General features: G+C 40.1%; 1 protein-coding gene across 1 annotated transcript; it reads left to right on the top strand.

Moving 5' to 3' along the window:
- The first annotated feature begins 213 nt into the window (after nt 1-213).
- LOC134663489 (alsin) lies at nt 214-19,812 on the top strand. Its single transcript, XM_063519860.1, has 9 exons — nt 214-3,543; nt 4,040-4,371; nt 7,580-7,794; nt 9,609-9,942; nt 10,691-10,944; nt 12,231-12,407; nt 12,914-13,092; nt 14,004-14,167; nt 16,216-19,812. Exons 1-9 carry the CDS (start codon nt 435-437, stop codon nt 16,258-16,260), a joined length of 4,809 nt encoding a protein of 1,602 aa, XP_063375930.1. The 5' UTR covers nt 214-434; the 3' UTR covers nt 16,261-19,812.
- Nucleotides 19,813-20,081: the final 269 nt, after the last annotated feature.

Here is a 20,081-nt window from a genome sequence, read left to right as displayed (position 1 = left end):
CACATACACAGCCTGGGCGCATCAAGAAAGGCAACACTTGATTTGAAGTCCACCTTGTCAACAGTATGGTTGTCCTTTTTTGACAAACGGCATTTTAAAAGAGCGAGGAGAGAGAAATGATACTAGTTGCTGCGTCGTGAAAGAGAACAGAAAAGGTTGGGCCCTATTTTATGTCATGTGTGCTAGCTTTATTGTCTTAAATGTCAAGTCAAGTCAAACCCCCACCAATCATCCCATCAAATTGATAAATAAATCAAGTCACAATAATGTTGTTATTCCATTGAAAAGTATAATAATTGCAATAATAATGTGTTCTTTGACCTAATAAATAGAATGAAGTGGAAGTTTAAAATATTCATATTTGTTTTGTGAAATCGGAATACAGAATGTTTTAAGAATCTCGTCTACATGTGTTTAGTGGAAGAAAGGAAATTATGAGTCCACATAAGTTTTGGAAGGGAATTAAAGCTTGTACGTTTTCAGAATCTAACCAGGTTCCTGATAAAATCGTGAAACTGTGTTCTCTAGGACCGGAAGTGATCGTTCTTGGCAATGACCATGGCCTCTATCATAGTAACATTGAAGACGATTGTCTAAACTTTAGCAAAGTTAGCGGTATATCAGCGATAGACATATCACACCACAATGATACCCTTTACATTATCGACGTGCACGGGAGGTTGTACAAGACCAATTCTAAGTTTGAAAATAAAGAAGAAATTGTCGTCCGGGAGGATGCGAAGTGTTGCCCCCACGGTTTCAAAAGTTCCAGTTTAAAAGTAAAGTTTCGTAATGTAGTGACTAGTGACTTTGGACAGCTGTTCATCAGCAGCGAGGGGCAGCTATGGGGCTCTGGTGTTATGCCCCAAATTGGTTTGGAGTCCACTAGCATAAAGAAAGTGCCATTTTTTGATGGCAGGACAGTGTACAGTGCTTCTATAGGTGATGATTTCGCAGCCGTAATAGCTAGGAAAAATGTTCGTCAATCTGACAACTGTGACACGGACAGTGACAATGATGATGAGGAGGTGTTTGCATCAAATTGCTCACAATGTCAAACATCAATAGGTTTAGCATCCCCAGCTTCTGTGCCATCTCTGTCCGAAACCTGCCCCCTTGGAGTCCAGCTCAATAAGTCCAGTGAAGACTCCAGCAGCACCACAGCCCCACAAACTGATGTCCACATAGATGCTCATAGTTTTACAGAAGATTCTAGTCCCTCGTCCGAAGAATCTAAAATAGCTAAAACAAATTCAAATCAAAAAGCCCCTGATAAAGTAAAACCAGAACAAATTGGGGATGAAAATAAGAGCAACGAGGTTGAAACTGATTTAGACAATGAGGCCTCAGAAGAAAGTAAAGAAAAACTTAACAATATTTTTATAAACACAGATGCAGCCAAGCAATTTCTAAGTAAACAGTTATCATGGGTTTCAGCAGGAGAGGATTATCTTGTTGAATACACTGAAAAACCTACAAGAATTATTAAAAAAAATGTCTCCAACCTAACAAATTTTGTTTATGAAGGTGTCAAAACAGTAGGGGATAAAGTAGTAACACTCTCAAGGCATGTGAGCGGCAGCAGTGATAACAATGAGGCTGTGGAACTCCAAATGCGATTGCAACATGAGGAGATTAACTCCCTCATGTACAGTTGCACATCTGATTGCCATCTTGAAGATCTCCAGTTCTCCACTAGCACAATCAGCAGTGAGAAGGAGTTTGAAGGTGTGAGGAAAAGTGAAAACATAAAGAACATGTCCAAATTAGGAAGGAATATCCTGGCAACTGAACTGTGGACCTGGGGCGACATATCTCACGGGCAGCTTGGAGTCGGAGACACAGTCAAAAGACTGAAGCCAATGGTTGTCATGACCCTATCTGGTTTCGGGCTTCAGAAAGTGTCTTGTGGCAAATGGCATTGTGCAGCTTTGACATTAGATGGCAGACTCTTCATGTGGGGCTACAATCACTTTCACCAAGTCAGTTTTGATGATAGAGAGGACAAGAGTGGCCCTAAACAGTTCACTGAAATCTCTGGCGGTGACAGAATTAGAGACATGATGGCAACAGACCACCATACACTGGCCTACACACACAACAGACACATTTTATACATGGGTAAGCATACAGATGGTTATACAAAAACTATAGAGAATTTATACAAAATGCCTGTAGAAGAGAATGATGTCACTGAAAATGGGGATGTTGAACTTGTGAAGCTAAATAAACCTCAAAGTTGTTTAAATAAACCCCAAAATATGTGCTACCATTCACTAATACTGTCATCTGATAACATAACATACTGTTCAATACAAACATTTGAAGAGTGCAACAGGTTGCAGCCCAGCCTTGGATTTGGGGATCTCTCCATTGCTCAAAAATATTTAGAAGAAATGCTCTTGATATATCATTGTCTAGTTAAGCCTTTTCTGAAGAAAAGTAAAGCCATCATCCTACATTCCAATGTGTATGAAACTGTTTGTGATATCTACAGTGACATATTAAATATTAATGCCCTGAATGTTCTATCAATGTGGCAGTATGCTGAGAAGCATATAAACGAATGTGATATTTCTTTAATCAAAAATTTAGAAGAATATATTTATTTGTACAGAAAGTATTATCTAGCAATAAGCAATTTGATTGTTATTGGTGGGTTTGCTCAAATTAACAATGTTATTGATGTCCCATCAAGTATATACAATTTATTTAGTGATCAATTGCCATCGAATAAACAGAAGAATAATAAGAAAACGCTCGAAGCCATAGTAGCACTCGCGTTCGTGCAACCCCTAACGAGATTGAGCTCACACAGATGCATTATTCAATCTTTGTTACGAAATAAGGCAAACAACAAACACGACATAGATCTAGATGACATGAGCAATATAGACAACAGGTTTAAAAAAGTCCTCTCCTCAATGGACTTATTAATAGAGGAGCAAGAAAAGAAACGGAAAGAGGCCGATGGGACGAAACTTTTCTGGGAAACTGTAGGGAAAAGTTTAGACCAGTATAGGACTCCTGAACGCCGTTTAGTCCGTGAATCTAAGTCCCGCCAGCTTAGCTTAGTGAACCCTGGAAGGTTTTCGTCTCACTGGTTCGTGTTGTTTAACGACTTGTTCATTCACGTAAATGGGAGCACAGTGAACGTTCACCCGTTGATAACGCTTTGGGTAGAATCTGTTCCGAACACAGACTCGCTAGCCAACGTAATACAGCTGACAACTCCTGAGGAAGTGCTGTCTGTGTGTACAAGCTCAGAGCAGGAGAAGACTGAGTGGATTCATGCTCTGAATTCCTCAATCAAGTCAGCTTTGAACAAGGATTCCTTGTTCAAACCTCCAGCGATCAGAACTGCTAGTCACACGTTTTCCAGCAAAGGTGCGTTCTTCAAAGAAGCGAAGTATCAGGGGAGATGGCTGGACGGCAAGTTGCATGGCAGTGGGAAGATCGAGTGGCCGGATGGGAAGCTGTATGCGGGGCAGTTTCAGCTGAACGCGCTGTGTGGCCACGGGAAGATGGAAGATCCTGGATTAGGTGAGTTATATGAACAAATACGGTAATACAATATGCCGCGGAATATGGTATGATTCTAAAAACGCGATTGCTTTAAGTTTGAGCAATTAGCTATCCTGTCAAGTCATGGCAACTTACTTGACACTGTTTTCCCCAAATTATGTTCCGTATATAGCTAGTCCGTATAGCTAGGACCCTAAACTAAATGGCGCAACAATCACGGAGCGTGATGGTATATCCCTCATTCCGCTAGACCCTAAAAATACACAGATTTAATCGGGGTAGAGCCACTTTTCTCGCCACCCTCCTTACTCAGATAGGGAAGATACACGCACTCAACCCATAATAACATTTTAATTATTTCGGTACCTGGTCTTTTTACCTAAAACACTCGATTATATAATAAGATTATATAATAAGCGGATTCTTCTCATCCAAGCAAAATAAAACCCTAATTATCTACGTGAGTCACGCTAAGATAAAGTTTACGTAACATTTAATATCTGTAAATTTGCAGGAATCTACGAAGGCCAATGGAAAGACAACCTCCAGAACGGTTACGGCGTCCTAAAATTCATAAATGGGGATATTTATGAGGGATACTTCAAAGACGGATTAGCTCATGGCCATGGGGTTAAAAAGCAGGGCGATTTCACATCGTCCAACGCTACTATTTACACTGGGGAGTGGAGTAATGGGGTTAAACATGGATACGGGGTCATGGATGACATCGGGAAGGGAGAGAAGTATTTGGGCAGTTGGAGCGACAATAAGAAACATGGATGCGGCCTAATTGTGACCTTGGACGGAATTTATTATGAAGGACTGTTTATGCAAGATGTTTTAACGGTAAGACCTCGCTTGTTTAAGTTTGCGCATTTCATTTCTCTTATTTGCTCATTTTTTATCTGAAACCTTTATGTGCGGCGCGAGGCCGTGCTGTTTGACTTTCAATAATATGAGAATTATGATAATGTTGGGTTAACACGATAAATACTTAAAGATAATTTTAGATAATTATTCATTCATACGCCTGCGAAATATTTAAATTAGTTAATGAAATTACGCAGAAGCCAAAGTCTACATTCTTTATAAGTTACGTCACCACAAGTACTTATAATTCTGTTTGTCAGTTGCTCCTAACTTTTCAGAACCTAGAATTTTATGCCGTGGACTAAATTGCAAAAACCTATTATGTCGAATCAAAGGTTTCTTTAGGTATTTTGCGCTAAAGTCGCAAAACCCTTATCTCCTTCAGTTTAGTTAGGAGGTTTGCGACTTAGCCCAGCGGTCGGCAACCTTTTAGCAGCCAAGGGCCACATAATAGTTAACGAAGTTGACGCGGGCCGCACTTTGGTAATATTTGTGACTATTTAGCAGACAATGTCGTTCGTCAGTATTACATACAAAATAGCCAGGGAGGCTCGCGGGCCGCAAGCGAGAGGTCGGCGGGCCGCGGGTTGCCGACCGCTGAGTCTTAGCCGATGAAATGTATAAAGGGTAGGGTAGGACATGATCCACTTGCTACTTATTGGCTAAAATCAATTAATTAATCTGTATACTTCGCGCACGAATACCTACCGTAGAAGCAATACAATATCTAATAGGTAAACTTCCTTGAATCTGATCTTCTAATTCTGAAGTGAATATTTGACGCATCGAAATTGTATAGGTAGATTTACGATTGCTCGCTCTAGCCTCGTGCCGCCCACCATAAAAAATTATAGCCAAGGAAATTAGAATCTTGTTGTATTTTCAATTGGGTTCATTTTCATTTGTTCGAAAATTTTACGAGACAAATGAAATGCTACCTACTTTCTTTTTAATTAAGGTTGACATTCCATCGAAACTGAGTGTACATCCTAATGTACATTGGCCGGCACGAGGCTAGAGCAAGTCACCACCATTGTCCACTGTTAACGGTCCATTCGTAGGTTCAATTCTGGTCACAAGTAGGTACATGGTCAGGGTGCGTAGCCAACGTGCAACCGTTATCACTCCGTAGCGAACGATACGCAACTGTCACTATCGCACTAGTGTGGAAAAGTGATAGAGGATGACTATACGATACGCTACGGAGCATTAACGATTGGCACGTTGGCTACGCATCCAGTTATAAATTTTCAATACGAAAGTAGTATCCACTACATAAACATAGGTTAGGAGGTTCATAGAAAACGATTAGAGAAAAGTTGACTAGCCTTATTCAGAATGTAGCTTGGTTTTAATAATATTGTGTAAGAAACATGTAATATTACTACTGCTAATGTGTTTTCTGAACTACATAATCTGGAAGTGCAATTAACGTTCGTATCAATTAGGAATTAATGTGTTGGGTATAAAATAAAATAGTCTCCTTATGTTATTATACCTACACAATGTGACAACAGGATAGATAACAGACCGTCCAGCATCTCCATACATCAAGCGCGACTTCAAGTATGGACTCGCGCGCGAAAACGCAACTTATGCTAGACCACCAGATACTTATAGGCTTACTGTAGGTTTATCACAGGAGCGCCGCGACAATATTACGCGTCATTTTCTAACCGTACTAATCAGAGATCATTTCATGTACAACGTTAGTAGAACGTATTAGCATGTACCTAACACAAGGATTTGGAGTAGAGATGCACCGGATATCCGGTTACTATCCGGCCGAATACCAGATAGTGGCAGACTATCCGGCCGGATACCGGATAGTAACATTGCTTGAGTTCGGAGTAAACAAATTGAATTTAAGAAACAGACACAGTCATAATCATACTTGTTTATTATTTTAAAACAATTTAATCATTCCACTGACTTGCACGTGCACTCATTTCGAACCTAGAAATGTGTCCGCGCGAACGTTTACTAGGAAACAGGTCAAACCTGCAGAAGGCGCACCTGAAAAACCGAAATGTAGGTACAGTTTCGCTGGCTGAATTTTCGGCGGCCGGATACCGGATATTCGGCCGATTGTCAGGCCGAATATCCGGTATCCGGCCAAACAACTATCCGTTGCATCTCTAATTTGGAGGCCTAGCTAAGTTGATGGAAAACGGCAAAAGTGATCACGTGACTTTTTGTTGCATCAGATGGCCTACCGCGAAACACGCTCGACGTGCTGCCTCTCTGACGCACTTGTAAATTCGTACGTTAGAGTGACAGGGAGGCAACAGGTTCGCGGTAGGCCCTCTGTCATCCCGATACATTTTCACTTTTCGATCGGCGTTTGTCGATGTACACTGGCGTTAAAAAGTGCATGGACATGTTTCAACCGTAATATTAAGGCATTACGGTCGACATCTGTCCATGCACTTTTGAACGCCACTGTACCTACGATTGGTGTTTCACGGCTCTTCTCTTTCCGCGCAGACTCATGACTGGACCCCCTCAAATGCCATAATTAAAAAATATACGAACGTTATTTACGTAGGATAACATATCTTAACATTCTTAACCCCTCAACTTTCGCCGTCGCGATATCATGTAGGCAGAATAGCTACCTCTGTCTCTCAAGGCTCGTCACATGATAGCATAAATTAAAATGAGATATAAAAATTCCCTCGGTTCAGTGAGACATTTATAATGTAGCAAACCGACCTTGTCAGCAGAATAAGACGCGAAATTCAAATTGGATTTAAAATTTCCATGGGGACGACAACCCTTCGCACCTACATTTTTAGGGTTCCGTACAAAACGGGACCCTATTACTAAGACTCCACTGTCTGTCTGTATGTCTGTCACCAGGCTGTATCTCATGAACCGTGATGTGATAGCTAGACAGTTGAAATTTTCACAGATGATGTATATCTGTTGCCGCTATAACAACAAATACTAAAAAGTACGGTACCCTCGATGGGCGAGTCCGACTCGGACTTGTCCTGTTTTTTAAACTTGCTGCCTTTTTCTACTGACGGAAATGGCATGCCCAACTAACCGCCTCTATCTACTTCCGATGCGGACGCCTTAACGTGATCACGACCGCTCTGTTAAGAGCGATACGACAGGGAAGAAGATTAAATTAAGAAGTTCTGGGATTTGAAGGTAAATGAAACCTTTTTTTTTTCAGGGCCACGGAGTAATGGTATTCGAAGACGGCACCCATTACGAGGGCGAGTTTCGCTCAGCAGGCGTCTTCTCCGGCAAGGGAATCCTGACCTTCTCCAGTGGTGATAAGATCGAGGGTGCTTTGCACGGAGCTTGGACCGAGGGCGTTAAGATCAGCAATGCGACTATGCACTTGAACGTTTCGAATCCTGTGCTGCCGGCGAATCCTAAACCAAAGTGAGTTTCGTTAAATTTTCGACTTTATTTTAATGCTGTTACGGTAACTTTTGCTTCTCTAAACTATACGTTTTCACAGCGAATGACCCATAGGTAAGTCCTACGCTAACCATGTGCAGATTAGAAACATAAACTTTGGTGTATTCCCATTTGTCCACGTCCCACGTGACTGCCGCCATACATGAGGCGGGTACAGATGGGAATGATTCATATGAATGCACCCATTTCCATCTGTGCCCGGCGAGGACAAATGGAAATACACCCAGGTTTCTAGGATTCCGTACCCAAAGGGTAAATACGGGACCCTATTACTAAGACTTCGCTGTCCGTCTATCTGTCACCAGGCTGTAACTCATGAACCGTGATAGCTAGACAGTTGAAATTTTCACAGATGTTGTATTTCTGTTGCCGATGTAACAACAAAAAAATACTAAAAACAAAATAAATATCTCAGTGGGACTCCCATACAACAAACGTGATTTTTTTGCGGTTTTTTGCGTACGGAACCCTTCGTGCCCGAGTCCCTCATCGGCATCATACTCTGATGCTGCTGATTTGCTGATTAATTAATCGACTTATCTATGTTCGATCAATGACTACAATTCGTGATTCGCCTTCTAAGATAATGCATTATAATGGCGATTCTGCGTTAATCATAAATGAGCTGTCAGTGCTTAAAATAAAGTCCAGTTTTGCGTAAACTGTTTTACTGGTTTTTGCAACGATTCTCAGGAAGTGAGTCTACAACTACATGCATTGGTCTTGGTCTTTGCTAGTGTTTTTCACAGGATATCCTGTCTAGATTTTATAGCTATTATTAACAGAGCTCGGCGGGGGTGAGCTGTTTTCAGAGTTTGCACAACATGGACATGCCTTGTCATTCGATGGTATATGTGGTGTAATGTAATAACTACAGAAATTATTTTATTTAGGCTGCCTTTCCGCTACGATCTTTACGTCGCCATTAAAACAAATGAATTTTATAGCAAGCTTTTTTAGTAAACCTCTTCAAATAATATGTATATCCATCCATATGATAATATTAAAATTTATTTGTACATAAGGCATTGTCATTTTAGTTTAATTATAATTAATAAAGTTTTATTTTAATATTTCTTTCTAAGGTGTATCTATATTAATATCTACACTTGACATAAGTGACGCCAAAATGGCTCACCCCTGCCGAGCTCTGATTATTAAACACGGTTCATATTTCTTTTTACACACACTACTGTGTATTTTTTGTAAAGATACATAATATTTAGCCTAATTTTGAATGGTTTTTGCACATGAAATATGTAAGTAGAGTCTGTACAGAAAGAGAATAGTCACCACTATCAGACGAGGCCAGGTTGATGAGCAAACAATATTTAAATGTGATGTAGTGGTGTAGGTAATACTTCACTACTACATCATTATTACTATTAGATCTCATTACGGGGGTGACATCGTCACTGCGTGACAAAACCCCTTATAATGAAAAAAAAAAAGATTAAAAAAAAGAGAATACTTAGTCGTGGAATGTATGGCCTCCCTTACATTCCACGATTCTTCTCTTTCCGCACAGACTCTAATGATTTAATACCTATATTAACATCTGTAGGTAGATCTATTTACGATTACCTACACGAAACAAGACTAGGTTATATTTTACTGAAAATTATACTCTGACCAACCAATCACCTACCTCACTATAAAAATTCGCGAAATTAAAAAAAAATTGCTGCGGAAGGTTGAACCTTCATTCTTTTTTTATCCGCCGCCTTGATTGGCCAAACTATATATTAACTACATGTAAACATGTTTTCCAACAGTTCCTTTGGCAAACTCTGCGTCGCACCAAATCAAAAATGGAATGCACTATTCCACCAATGCTTCAGCTGTCTAGGCGTCTCCGAAACCCTCCTGACCCCGACCGGAAACCATTTCGGAAACGGAACCGCCAACAGTATAGACAACAAGAAAATCTGGCAGAATGTAGCAGTAGCTATATCATGTTCGCATAAAGAAAAACATAATAGGATGTCTATGAAAAAACCTAAACAGAAACTTGAAAAGTCGGTGGATTGTTTGGAAGTGATACCTCAATTTGGACAGAAGAAGTTGGATTTGGATGATTTTAAAGAGATTAAGCAGTATCTACATAATGTAAGTTGCAAAACTAGCTATTATTACGAGTAAATTACGATACATGGTAAAGACAGTTGCTCAAACAAAATGTAACACACGTGACCTTATTTTATTAGGCCATACCACATTATCGGTCATATTACATACCACGTTATTATTATTAAGGCCCACTCCACACTAGCGTCTTTTAAGCGTCGGCGTCTATGGAAAATTGCGTCGTAGAGCAGTTGCGCCAACGCTGCGTCGAGCAGCAGCTATAGAGTTGACTAAACGCTGATGGTCGGAAGACGCTAGTGTGTTAGTGCCCCTAATTCCTAAAAGCAGTAGGCCAGTAATCATCGACATCTTAGTTTTTAGTAAGGCCTATAGAGTGTCACCTAGTGACATCTGCCGTATGTACTAGACTCTCTTAGAGGCCAAATCGCCTAATACCTAACAATGCGCTACCACAGAATTGACAGAATAAGTAATAGTACTACCGTACAGAAAGGACACTTCCTACAAAAACGAAGTTTGACAGCGATTCAGGGTCGAACGAATCTAGATATCCCTTAACTTATGGCACTATCCCTTTCGACTATTTAGGGTTGTCAAAATTCAAGTAATTATCTTTGGTCGTGCACGCAAAAGGACGTCAAGTTGTGTCAACCCAAATAATTGCTCGGAGCGATGCTGAGCCGAAAGGAGCCGAGTTTGTCCGAAGTCAGAAGTGTCTCCCCACTGGCATCATATTTACAAAATCAACATTTATTTTTTTATTTTTTAGGCCTGCGAATCCTCCCACCACCCCCTCGGCCAACTAGTCCTAAGCCTAACGAACGCTTTCAACACCACCTACGGAGGGGTCCGCGTACATCCTCTACTGCTAAGCCACGCTGTCAAAGAGTTAAAGAGTATAACAGACAGATTATACCAGGTTGTAAGGTTGTTGTTTCCTGCGCTGCCGCCGGAGGGCGCTGAGGTTGTGCTCAGGAGTAAGGACCAGGAAGTTGGTGCGGAGAGTGATAACCCTATTGATGGGTGAGTGATAATTGCCTTTCATGAATTGGGTATTCATACCTTTTAATGGACTGGGTATGTGGTAGAACTGGTTTACTAACGAATGGGCCAAAAACGTTTCCCAAAGTATCACATCCCAAACTATGTTTCCCAAATTATCATTTCCCAAAAAAATGTTTGGCAAAACAACAAATCGCAATTTTTTCAGTTAGCAATAGTATTTTTTGGCAAGTTATTGTTTAGCAAATAATTACTTGGACAAGTTTCATTTTACCGGCCGTTTCTGGGACATAGATTTTTTTGAGAAAATGAAAAAAACAGCGGTTTCAACACAGAATGATGGTGATGATGATGGTATCCTGTTATCCCTCATCAGTGACATAGGGCTCTCAGAAGGGTTCAACACAGAATAATCACTTTTTTCTTAATAAACTCTCTAAAATTTAAAATGGCCGAGTTAGACGAGATTGATGATTGATAAAGGGAGCTGGGACGTGTAAAATTTTATTATTATAAAAAAGTCGATTCTAGCGCTTCGCCGGCCGCTGCCGCGGCACGCTCGCTTCGCTCGCTCGGCTCGCGCGCTGTAAGGTCGCAGTTCTACCTAACACTCCTCCTCGCTTCGCTCGTCGTCGTACCTACACCGACCTGCCTTAAACGAGTGTTATGGAAAACGTTTGCTAAATAAGTTTTTGTCCTAATAAGATTTGACAAAGTAAAATCATGCCAAATGATAATTTGACCAAATAAATTATATGCGAAGTGTAACTTTGCTAAAGGTTCCTTTGGGAAATGAAACTATTGCGATAAGTTTGTTGGGAAGTGAAATTTGGCGAAAGGTATTTAGCCCAAACGAAAGTACACCGGTAGAACTTTGTAATAAATTGGGTAACAGAACCTTAAAATGGGTTGCGTATTTGATGGAATTGTTTATTCTAACATTTTTGCTTAATTGATATATTTAATTGAGGTAAGTCAGAACTGTTATAGTGGTTACTCACATAATTAATATAATTGCTTTTAGATCTCGATTAACTATTATAATCTCTACGCGATAGGACTGGGGTGACCATGCATTCAATAGGGTTACCCTATCAAATGGCTTAATCAATCGAATGGTTATACCTTATCAAAAGGATTTAATCATTTTTATTTTTATTTTGACACCACACGTATTAATAATTTCCTCCCAAATATATAAAATAAATGGTTCCTTTTTTATCTCACAATATTGTTACTTCTTTTTATGATTTTGATATGTATCACATCAATCACAAGTATATGTTTTTCTTTAATATTTATTCCAGCGAGGTAGTATCAGCGGCATCCCTCCTCCAACCCACCCTACTACCGCGCGTGCACCCGGCTCTGTTCGTGCTATACGCGCTACATAACAAACGCGAAGACGACCTGTACTGGCGACGACTGGTCAAATGGAACAAGCAGCCCGACCCCACGCTCATGCCATTCCTCGGCATAGACCAGTAAGTGACACTAGTGACAGTTGTTCGTGCTACACCCCTCCAGCCCACCCTACTAGCGAGTGCACCCGGCTCTGTTCGTGCTATACGCGCTACATAACAAACGGGAGGACGACCTGTACTGGCGACGACTGGTCAAATGGAACAAGCAGCCCGACCCCAGGCTCATGCCATTCCTCGGCATAGACCAGTAAGTGATACTAGGAATAGTTGTTCGTGCTACACCCCTCCAGCCCACTCTACTACCGCGCGTGCACCCGGCTTTGTTCACTAATCAATTGGCATTTTGTACATAACCCCATCCCAGGCCCACCATACAAAGAAAATGCCTGTTAGATAAGAAATCAATAGTGAAGGAAATAATTATGCTTGAATTTCTTTTGCATTAAAACCGGACGAAACAGAAGAAAATGCAACTCTGTTCCAATTGAAAATGGTTCAAATTACATTGAAGTATTTAGTTCTACAGGTAGGACCATGGGCCTTAAGATAAAACAAACTGTTTGCAGGAAATTCTTCAATGGCTACACAAACCGTTCTCCCCCCGGCTCGCCGCACAAAGAACAATTATTCCAAGAGGCGGTAGAGACGCTGCAGAAGCTGAAAACCACCTTCTCACCCATGGAGAAGCTCAGGGTCATCAAGGAGACGTTCCAGACGATGACCGTAGCCGTGCAGCACGAACTGGGTGAGTTAGAGTACTTTCCCACGGCAACATCCTGTTTTTTGCAGATCCATTTTAGTAAATTGTTTATACGACAACGGTTTCACTCACTTGAATTTAAAATATTTCTCACGAAAGTTTGATATCGATGACCCATTTAAGTTTGATTGATCCATTTAAGTAGTGCAAGGTCAATGTGGCTATGGCTAATTCCGTCATAGGGGCTATTCCGACCACTAGCGTTTTTCTCGAACAACGAACAACATTGATAATTTCGCCGACAAAACAGCGATTGCTTTTAGTTTCAGTAATTAAAAGTAAATGTTTATTTTTTCTTACGATTGAAAATCAAAGAAATATACGCTCGTGGACGTGTTTTTATAGTAATGTTCTCACGATCCTGTTTGCATTATCCGGCAAAAAAACCGATCCGTTTGAATATTGCTATTCTAAAAATCGTCCGGACGACGATACGGCTCTTTGAAGGCACAATGGAGTCTCTTCAAGCCGCCCAGAAAATGAACACTTGAGAGTTTTAAGACCGCCGAAAGCAACATTTCCGGCTTTCTGAATTTCCTTAAACTGGCGACTACTGAAATTTCTAATCGTAGTATTGTTATAATGGGGACCCGGGTATGTCCTTAAACTACGTCCAAGTCCACCGGTGCATAAGCAGCAGCATCCCTTAAGTACGGTAAATTATACTGCGATCGCCAACCCGCCTGCCAAGCGTGCCAGTATGATAAGCATAACCAAACCGCGGCCCCAAGTTTCCGGCGACTCCGGGTGCTCTGGCTATGGTAGCGGTCAGGACACTGGCGGAGTCAGGGGTGCTAAGAATCTCCGGCAAAGATCCAGCTTCTGGGAGAGGCCTATGTCCAGCAGTAGATCTCTTTCGGCTGATATGATGATAATGATGATTGTTAAAATTCCAGGCCAAAGCTACCTGTGGAGTATGGACGAGCTGTTCCCGGTGTTCCACTTCGTGGTGGTGCGCGCGCGCATCCTGCAGCTCGGCTCTGAGATACACTTCGTGGAAGACTTCCTCGAGCCCGCCGTGCAGAACGGCGAGCTGGGGCTCATGTTCACCACGCTGAAGGTGAGTCACCGCCGTGAAGGTGAGTCACCACCCTGAAGGTGAGTCACCGCCCTGGAGGTGAGTCACCACCCTGAAGGTGAGTCACCGCCCTGAAGGTGAGTCACCACCCTGAAGGTGAGTCACCACCCTGAAGGTGAGTCACCACCCTGAAGGTTGTCCCCCGTGTTCCACTTTGTGATGGTGCGCGCGCGCATCCTGCAGCTCGGCTCAGAGATACACTTCGTGGAGGACTTCCTCGAGCCGGACGTGCAGAACGGCGAGCTGGGGCTCATATTCACCACCCTGAAGGTGAGTCACCACCCTGAAGGTGAGTCACCGCCCTGAAGATGAGTCACCACCCTGAAGGTGAGTCACCACCCTGAAGGTGAGTCACCACCCTGAAGGTGAGTCACCACCCTGAAGGTGAGTCACCACCCTGAAGGTGAGTCACCACCCTGAAGGTGAGTCACCACCCTGAAGGTGAGTCACCACCCTGAAGGTGAGTCACCACCCTGAAGGTTGTCCCCCGTGTTCCACTTTGTGATGGTGCGCGCGCGCATCCTGCAGCTCGGCTCAGAGATACACTTCGTGGAGGACTTCCTCGAGCCGGACGTGCAGAACGGCGAGCTGGGGCTCATATTCACCACCCTGAAGGTGAGTCACCACCCTGAAGGTGAGTCACCGCCCTGAAGATGAGTCACCACCCTGAAGGTGAGTCACCACCCTGAAGGTGAGTCACCACCCTGAAGGTGAGTCACCACCCTGAAGGTGAGTCACCACCCTGAAGGTGAGTCACCACCCTGAAGGTGAGTCACCACCCTGAAGGTGAGTCACCACCCTGAAGGTGAGTCACCATCGTGAGGTGCTCACTACTAATTTTCACTATAGTTTGTAACTTTAACTAACTAACTAAACTAACTATTTTGGCTCAGCGATCCAAAGAGAATCTTGGCCTCCGAAACGAGAGCGTGCCACCTGTCCCGATCCTGCGCAACTTCCTGCCAGTTACTGACGCGAAGCTGAAGCAGATCCGCCGCCACACTGTCTTCCCAGCGATACCTGGGCCGACCCACTGGACGGCTACCAGTCGGTCGTCCCAAGAACGCCTTCTTGACAGCCCGATCCTCTCCCATTCTGAGTAGGTGACCGAACCAGCGAAGTCTGTGCGCTTTCGTTTCGCCGATGATATTGGGATAAGTTTGTAACTTTAGGTATTTTAAAAAAGTAAACAAAATTTACCCTCAAATGGCTTCTTACTCCAGTTGAGGGTAGATGAAAACATTACATGATCAAATAATGTAAGTCAGGTCGTTCAGTGACAGATCAGATAGTTAATCAATAAGCACCACTTGCACCATTTCACTAACCCGGGGTTATCCGGTTAAACCTGGAATTACCATGGTTACAATTTGACACTGGGTTAACGGTTTAACCACTTAACCCCGGTTTAGTGGGATAGTGCAAGTGGCCATTAATGTTATACCTTTACTACCCGAAAATGTACAAATTATTTGTTTACTTTATTACTTTATGCGCTGCTTTTGACTTGTCAATAAAATCCAAAATCTGCAATAAAAACTGCCACTGCATACGATTTTCTTTTGTCTTGAATAAATACGATATATTTCCTCGGAATGAGTCGCTTTGTGCCCATGTTGTATAATCTATACTGCAAAAAGTAATTCAAGACCAAAAAAAGTGGAAAATGCTGCCACTTTTTTACTAGCGCGTCTTATATTTATGTAAATATAAGTAAATAAAAGTACTTTTGTAATTCGTAGGAGTAAAATTACTAATAAATAAATTATCTTAGCGTGATTATACTGATTATTTATCAAAACGAATTTACTATTTTACAAACAAATTATTGCAGTAGCAACATTGTCTTACTTTTTTTGATCTTGAATTACATTTTGCAGATTACCTTACCTACTGCGACAGGTGAAAACACGCCTCTCATATGTGAATTTTGATATAACTTAAAATTTTACTTTAGCAGCTTTCTCCGCAATTTATAAAAAAACTATAGTCCCTAGTCTAGTGAAATAACATAATGTTTTTTATTACAGGCCTGTTACTTCCAAATACTACAAGAGAAGATGTCAATAAACTAACTATTTACAAGACTCGGAACGGAACCTTGGAAAATGAAAACGGACTATTTTTAGCAAAAACGTAGACGAGTAATGTGTTCATCAGCATTTTATACCCTAGTGGCCTAAATAATTAGGTAAACAAATTTTCTATTTTTGAAAACACAAAACCCAAATATTTCTTAAGTTTCCTAATAGGGAATATTACGCAAAACTGCGTAGAGGGCGTCACTAGCACAATCGCAGGGTCTACCGCGAAACACGAAAATCGAAAGTTCGATTTCTGCCTATTACTCTTGCCTATTCGATCGATAGAGAGGCAGAGATAACGAAATTTCGCATTTCGCGGTAGGCCACCTATAAACAAACCGCCTTGATGCATCATCATAGTGAAAACTTGTCAAAAAACTGTTTAAGGCCTAGTATGTATAAGTTACTCTATTTTTTACTATGTGCACTAGTGCTGCACTCTGGCGGCAGAACATTCCATGAATACTCCCTATTAATGTCAAGTTCATACTTTTTAAAATCGTCGATTATGACAAGGACACAGTCAATTATTTACAATACTTGTCTACGTTTTTGGCTCGGTTATAATCTCGCAATACTTTATGGTGCATAGTTTAGTTTACCTTTAGACCGCCACTAATCTGCTACACAACTATAGTTCGTTTTTCTAGCATTAGAAAGAACTTGGAAGAAGGTAAGCGATCTTGACATGTCTTTTAATTGAAAAACGCTTTTTAAAAATCAATAACTATTACTCATGAAAGCAGAAGAATATAAATGATCGTGTTAGATTCATAATTGTTACATATTTGCCGTAACTTATTTCTAAAATGTGTTTTTCAATTAAAAGACACATCAAGATTGTTTACCTTATTTCTAATGCTAAAAAAACGAACTATAAAATATACCTAAATTCTTTTAATATAAAGTTCAAATTTCTTTGTCGAGTCAGGTATGTGGCGTTTAAAAGGTTGCTTGTTCAGCAATAATTTGCTTAACGCCATTTGCACCATTCCAACCCGGATAAACCGGTTAAACCTGAAGTTACCAATGGTTACCAGTACAATTTACCACTGGGTTAACGGTTTAACCGGTTAACCCCGGGTTAGTGAGCTGCAAGTGGGCCTTAGTGTATCGTTAATGTTCAGATGTATAACCGATGTTGCTTAGATATAGATGTATGTTGCCTGGTGTAACATTTCCATTGAAGAAATATCTAATTTTCAGCTGTTAAATGATTCTTCCTAATTTAAGGCAACGGCTTCATGATCAATTATATGTACTGGATTAAAAAGTTGAAAGTTGAGTCGTTATAATATTTTGTCCGCAATAAATGATATTTACCAGTCGCTTTTCGGTGAAGGAAAACATCGTGAGGAAACCTGCATACATCTGCGAAGAAATTCAAAGGTGTATGTGAAGTCCCCAATCCGCATTGGGCTAGCGTGGGGACTATAGCCCAAGCCCTCTCGCGCTCGAGAGGAGGCCTGTGCCCAGCAGTGGGACGTATATATATATAGGCTGAGATGAATAAATGATTGAATTGAATGATATCTCTAAGTCGATATTTTTTGAAAGTAATTTATTGCCACGGGAATTGGTGGCTGGACCATCCTGTCTTACATTCGCGTCTATTATTGTGTTTCTGTTAAAACAAGCGCATTCCAAAATTATTGAAAATGTTTTTTAGACTATTTCAGCTACTTATAGCTTACTGAGGCCCACCGTCCTACCTATAGTACTGATTACTTCAATGTATTTTAAACCATTTTATAATTGGAACAGAGTTGCATTTTCTTATATGCGGCCTTAGGAGAACTTATTAATCAATATTGTGTTGATATGTGACGTCCCACGGGTAAAGGTACCTTATGGCGGTTGGCGCTTACGCTATTATTAACGTCGCTCCAATATTATCGCGGCGCTATGTGACGTAAGTGCCAGCTGCCAGAAGGTACCTTTAACCGTGAAACGTCACATATTATTGGTAGATTGTTACATAAAAAACGTGTTTTTTAATGAAATTATAAAATCCACCAGCAACAAAAAGATTTGCTTTGTAGCATCTGGTTCCTAAATGTAAAAATTAATGCCGTTGATCAAATTTTTTGTCATGCTCAATTTAGTTTTTTTTTTTTACATTTTAGAGAAAAAAGTGAATTTTGGGGTAGGTACTTTGATAGCTATATAATTACTTGAATGCGAGTGTAAGATTAAAATATTCTTAATGTATAGAAATTTGAATGTAAAAGTGTTTCTTGAAATGTTAGACTTTATTTATTATTGGTTAAAAAGTGCCAAATTACTTATATTTTATGATAGGTTCTTTTCAAAATTGTATATCAAGAAAGTATTTAATCTACGTTTAACTTAGGCATATTTTAACATATTATCTATATTAAACATTTGTTTACGGTGCTCTCTGGTGTAGATAAATGCTGATCAAACTTATAAATTACTCATACTTACTTATCATGAAAAACGTTATGTACAACAACAACATATGTGACGTCCCACGGGTAAAGGTACCTTATGGCGGTTGGCGCTTACGCTATTATTAACGCCGCTCCAATATTATTGCGGCGCTATGTGACTTAAGCGCCAGCCGCCATAAGATACCTTTTGCCATGGAACGTCACATATATGTATATATTATGTACATTCCAAACTCATATTTTTGAATTATGTTGTTACCTTCATGCTACAAGTAGTCTAATTTTTATGAAGCTTTAATATTTAACTTCATTAGTTATTTCAAATTAGCGTTTAATTTATTATATTGTATCAAATGTACTATATTTAGCCTGTAATTGTTATGTTACGCAAAAGAAACTCAATAAGTATAAAATATTATTTTTATGAACAAACTTAGCGTTAGCATAATTATTCCAAAGAGATTAGTACAAAACTGAAATTGTTGTTTATTTTAATTATGGTTTATAGTTTCGCCGTTTTGTTAGGAAAAAGCTTATATTGTGGTATTTGAAATTAACCCGAGCTTTTGTTATAAAGAAAACTATGTATTTGTATCATAATTGTATCGTTTGTGATTATGAAAAATCCACACGTATAAAATCTGTTTATATAAATATACTGAAAAGCTTTGGCAGATTGAATACATAATTTGTGCTAGTAAATATAGGTACATACATAGACGGTAAACATTTCCATACGTTAATATATCACTCTTACATAAAAGCAGTTGTTATAGCCAAATCCTCCTAAGGCCCAAAGTTCTACCTATAGTACATATTCAGTTCAATGAAATTTAAATCATAACCGATTGGAACAGAGTTGCTTTTGCTTTGTTTCGTTCAGTTTTTGAACGATGCAAAATCAACTCTATTTCCTACATTGTAGGTTCAAATTTCTGTAGCAAATTTTGCATTTTTCATTTGTATGGCTGGGCCTTGGGATAGATTGTTAAAAGATCACAATTACTATGTACCTTTTAGTACCATATCAACATAAATTTACATCTCTTCGTGTCTGAAGTGTTAAAATTAAATAATTGTAACTACATATAATATTTAACATTTAATAAAAGTTCGCAGCAAATTAAAACATTTTTGATTTCAATTTATTCATCCTACACTATCATTTTTACTTCCCTTCTAGTGTTTAAAAATAAATCAAATCTTAATAAGTTTGCAATAATGTAAGTTTAAAAATTGTAATAAGACATTTTTTTTAATAAACGCTCATCGTCAGAAATTATACTATGTACCTACTTCTAGGGATCTAGGGCTTCGTACCTAATTACGCAAGGAAAAACTGAATCCTTATTTAACTTTTGAAAACGTCAATAATAAGGAAGGCCCAACCATATGTCT

Source organism: Cydia fagiglandana, chromosome 4, assembly GCF_963556715.1.
Source record: "Cydia fagiglandana chromosome 4, ilCydFagi1.1, whole genome shotgun sequence".
NCBI lineage: Eukaryota > Metazoa > Arthropoda > Insecta > Lepidoptera > Tortricidae > Cydia > Cydia fagiglandana.
The sequence above is the reverse complement of the archived record's forward strand: the minus strand, read 5'-3'. Positions and strand labels throughout refer to the sequence as shown.

Coding starts and splice junctions, on each gene's coding strand:
- LOC134663489 (XM_063519860.1), top strand. CDS start 435: ATGAGTCCACATAAGTTTTGGAAGGGAATTAAAGCTTGTACGTTTTCA. Junction 13,093..14,003: donor AGCCGTGCAGCACGAACTGG/GTGAGTTAGAGT, acceptor TTAAAATTCCAG/GCCAAAGCTACCTGTGGAGT. Junction 14,168..16,215: donor TCATGTTCACCACGCTGAAG/GTGAGTCACCGC, acceptor TTTTTATTACAG/GCCTGTTACTTCCAAATACT.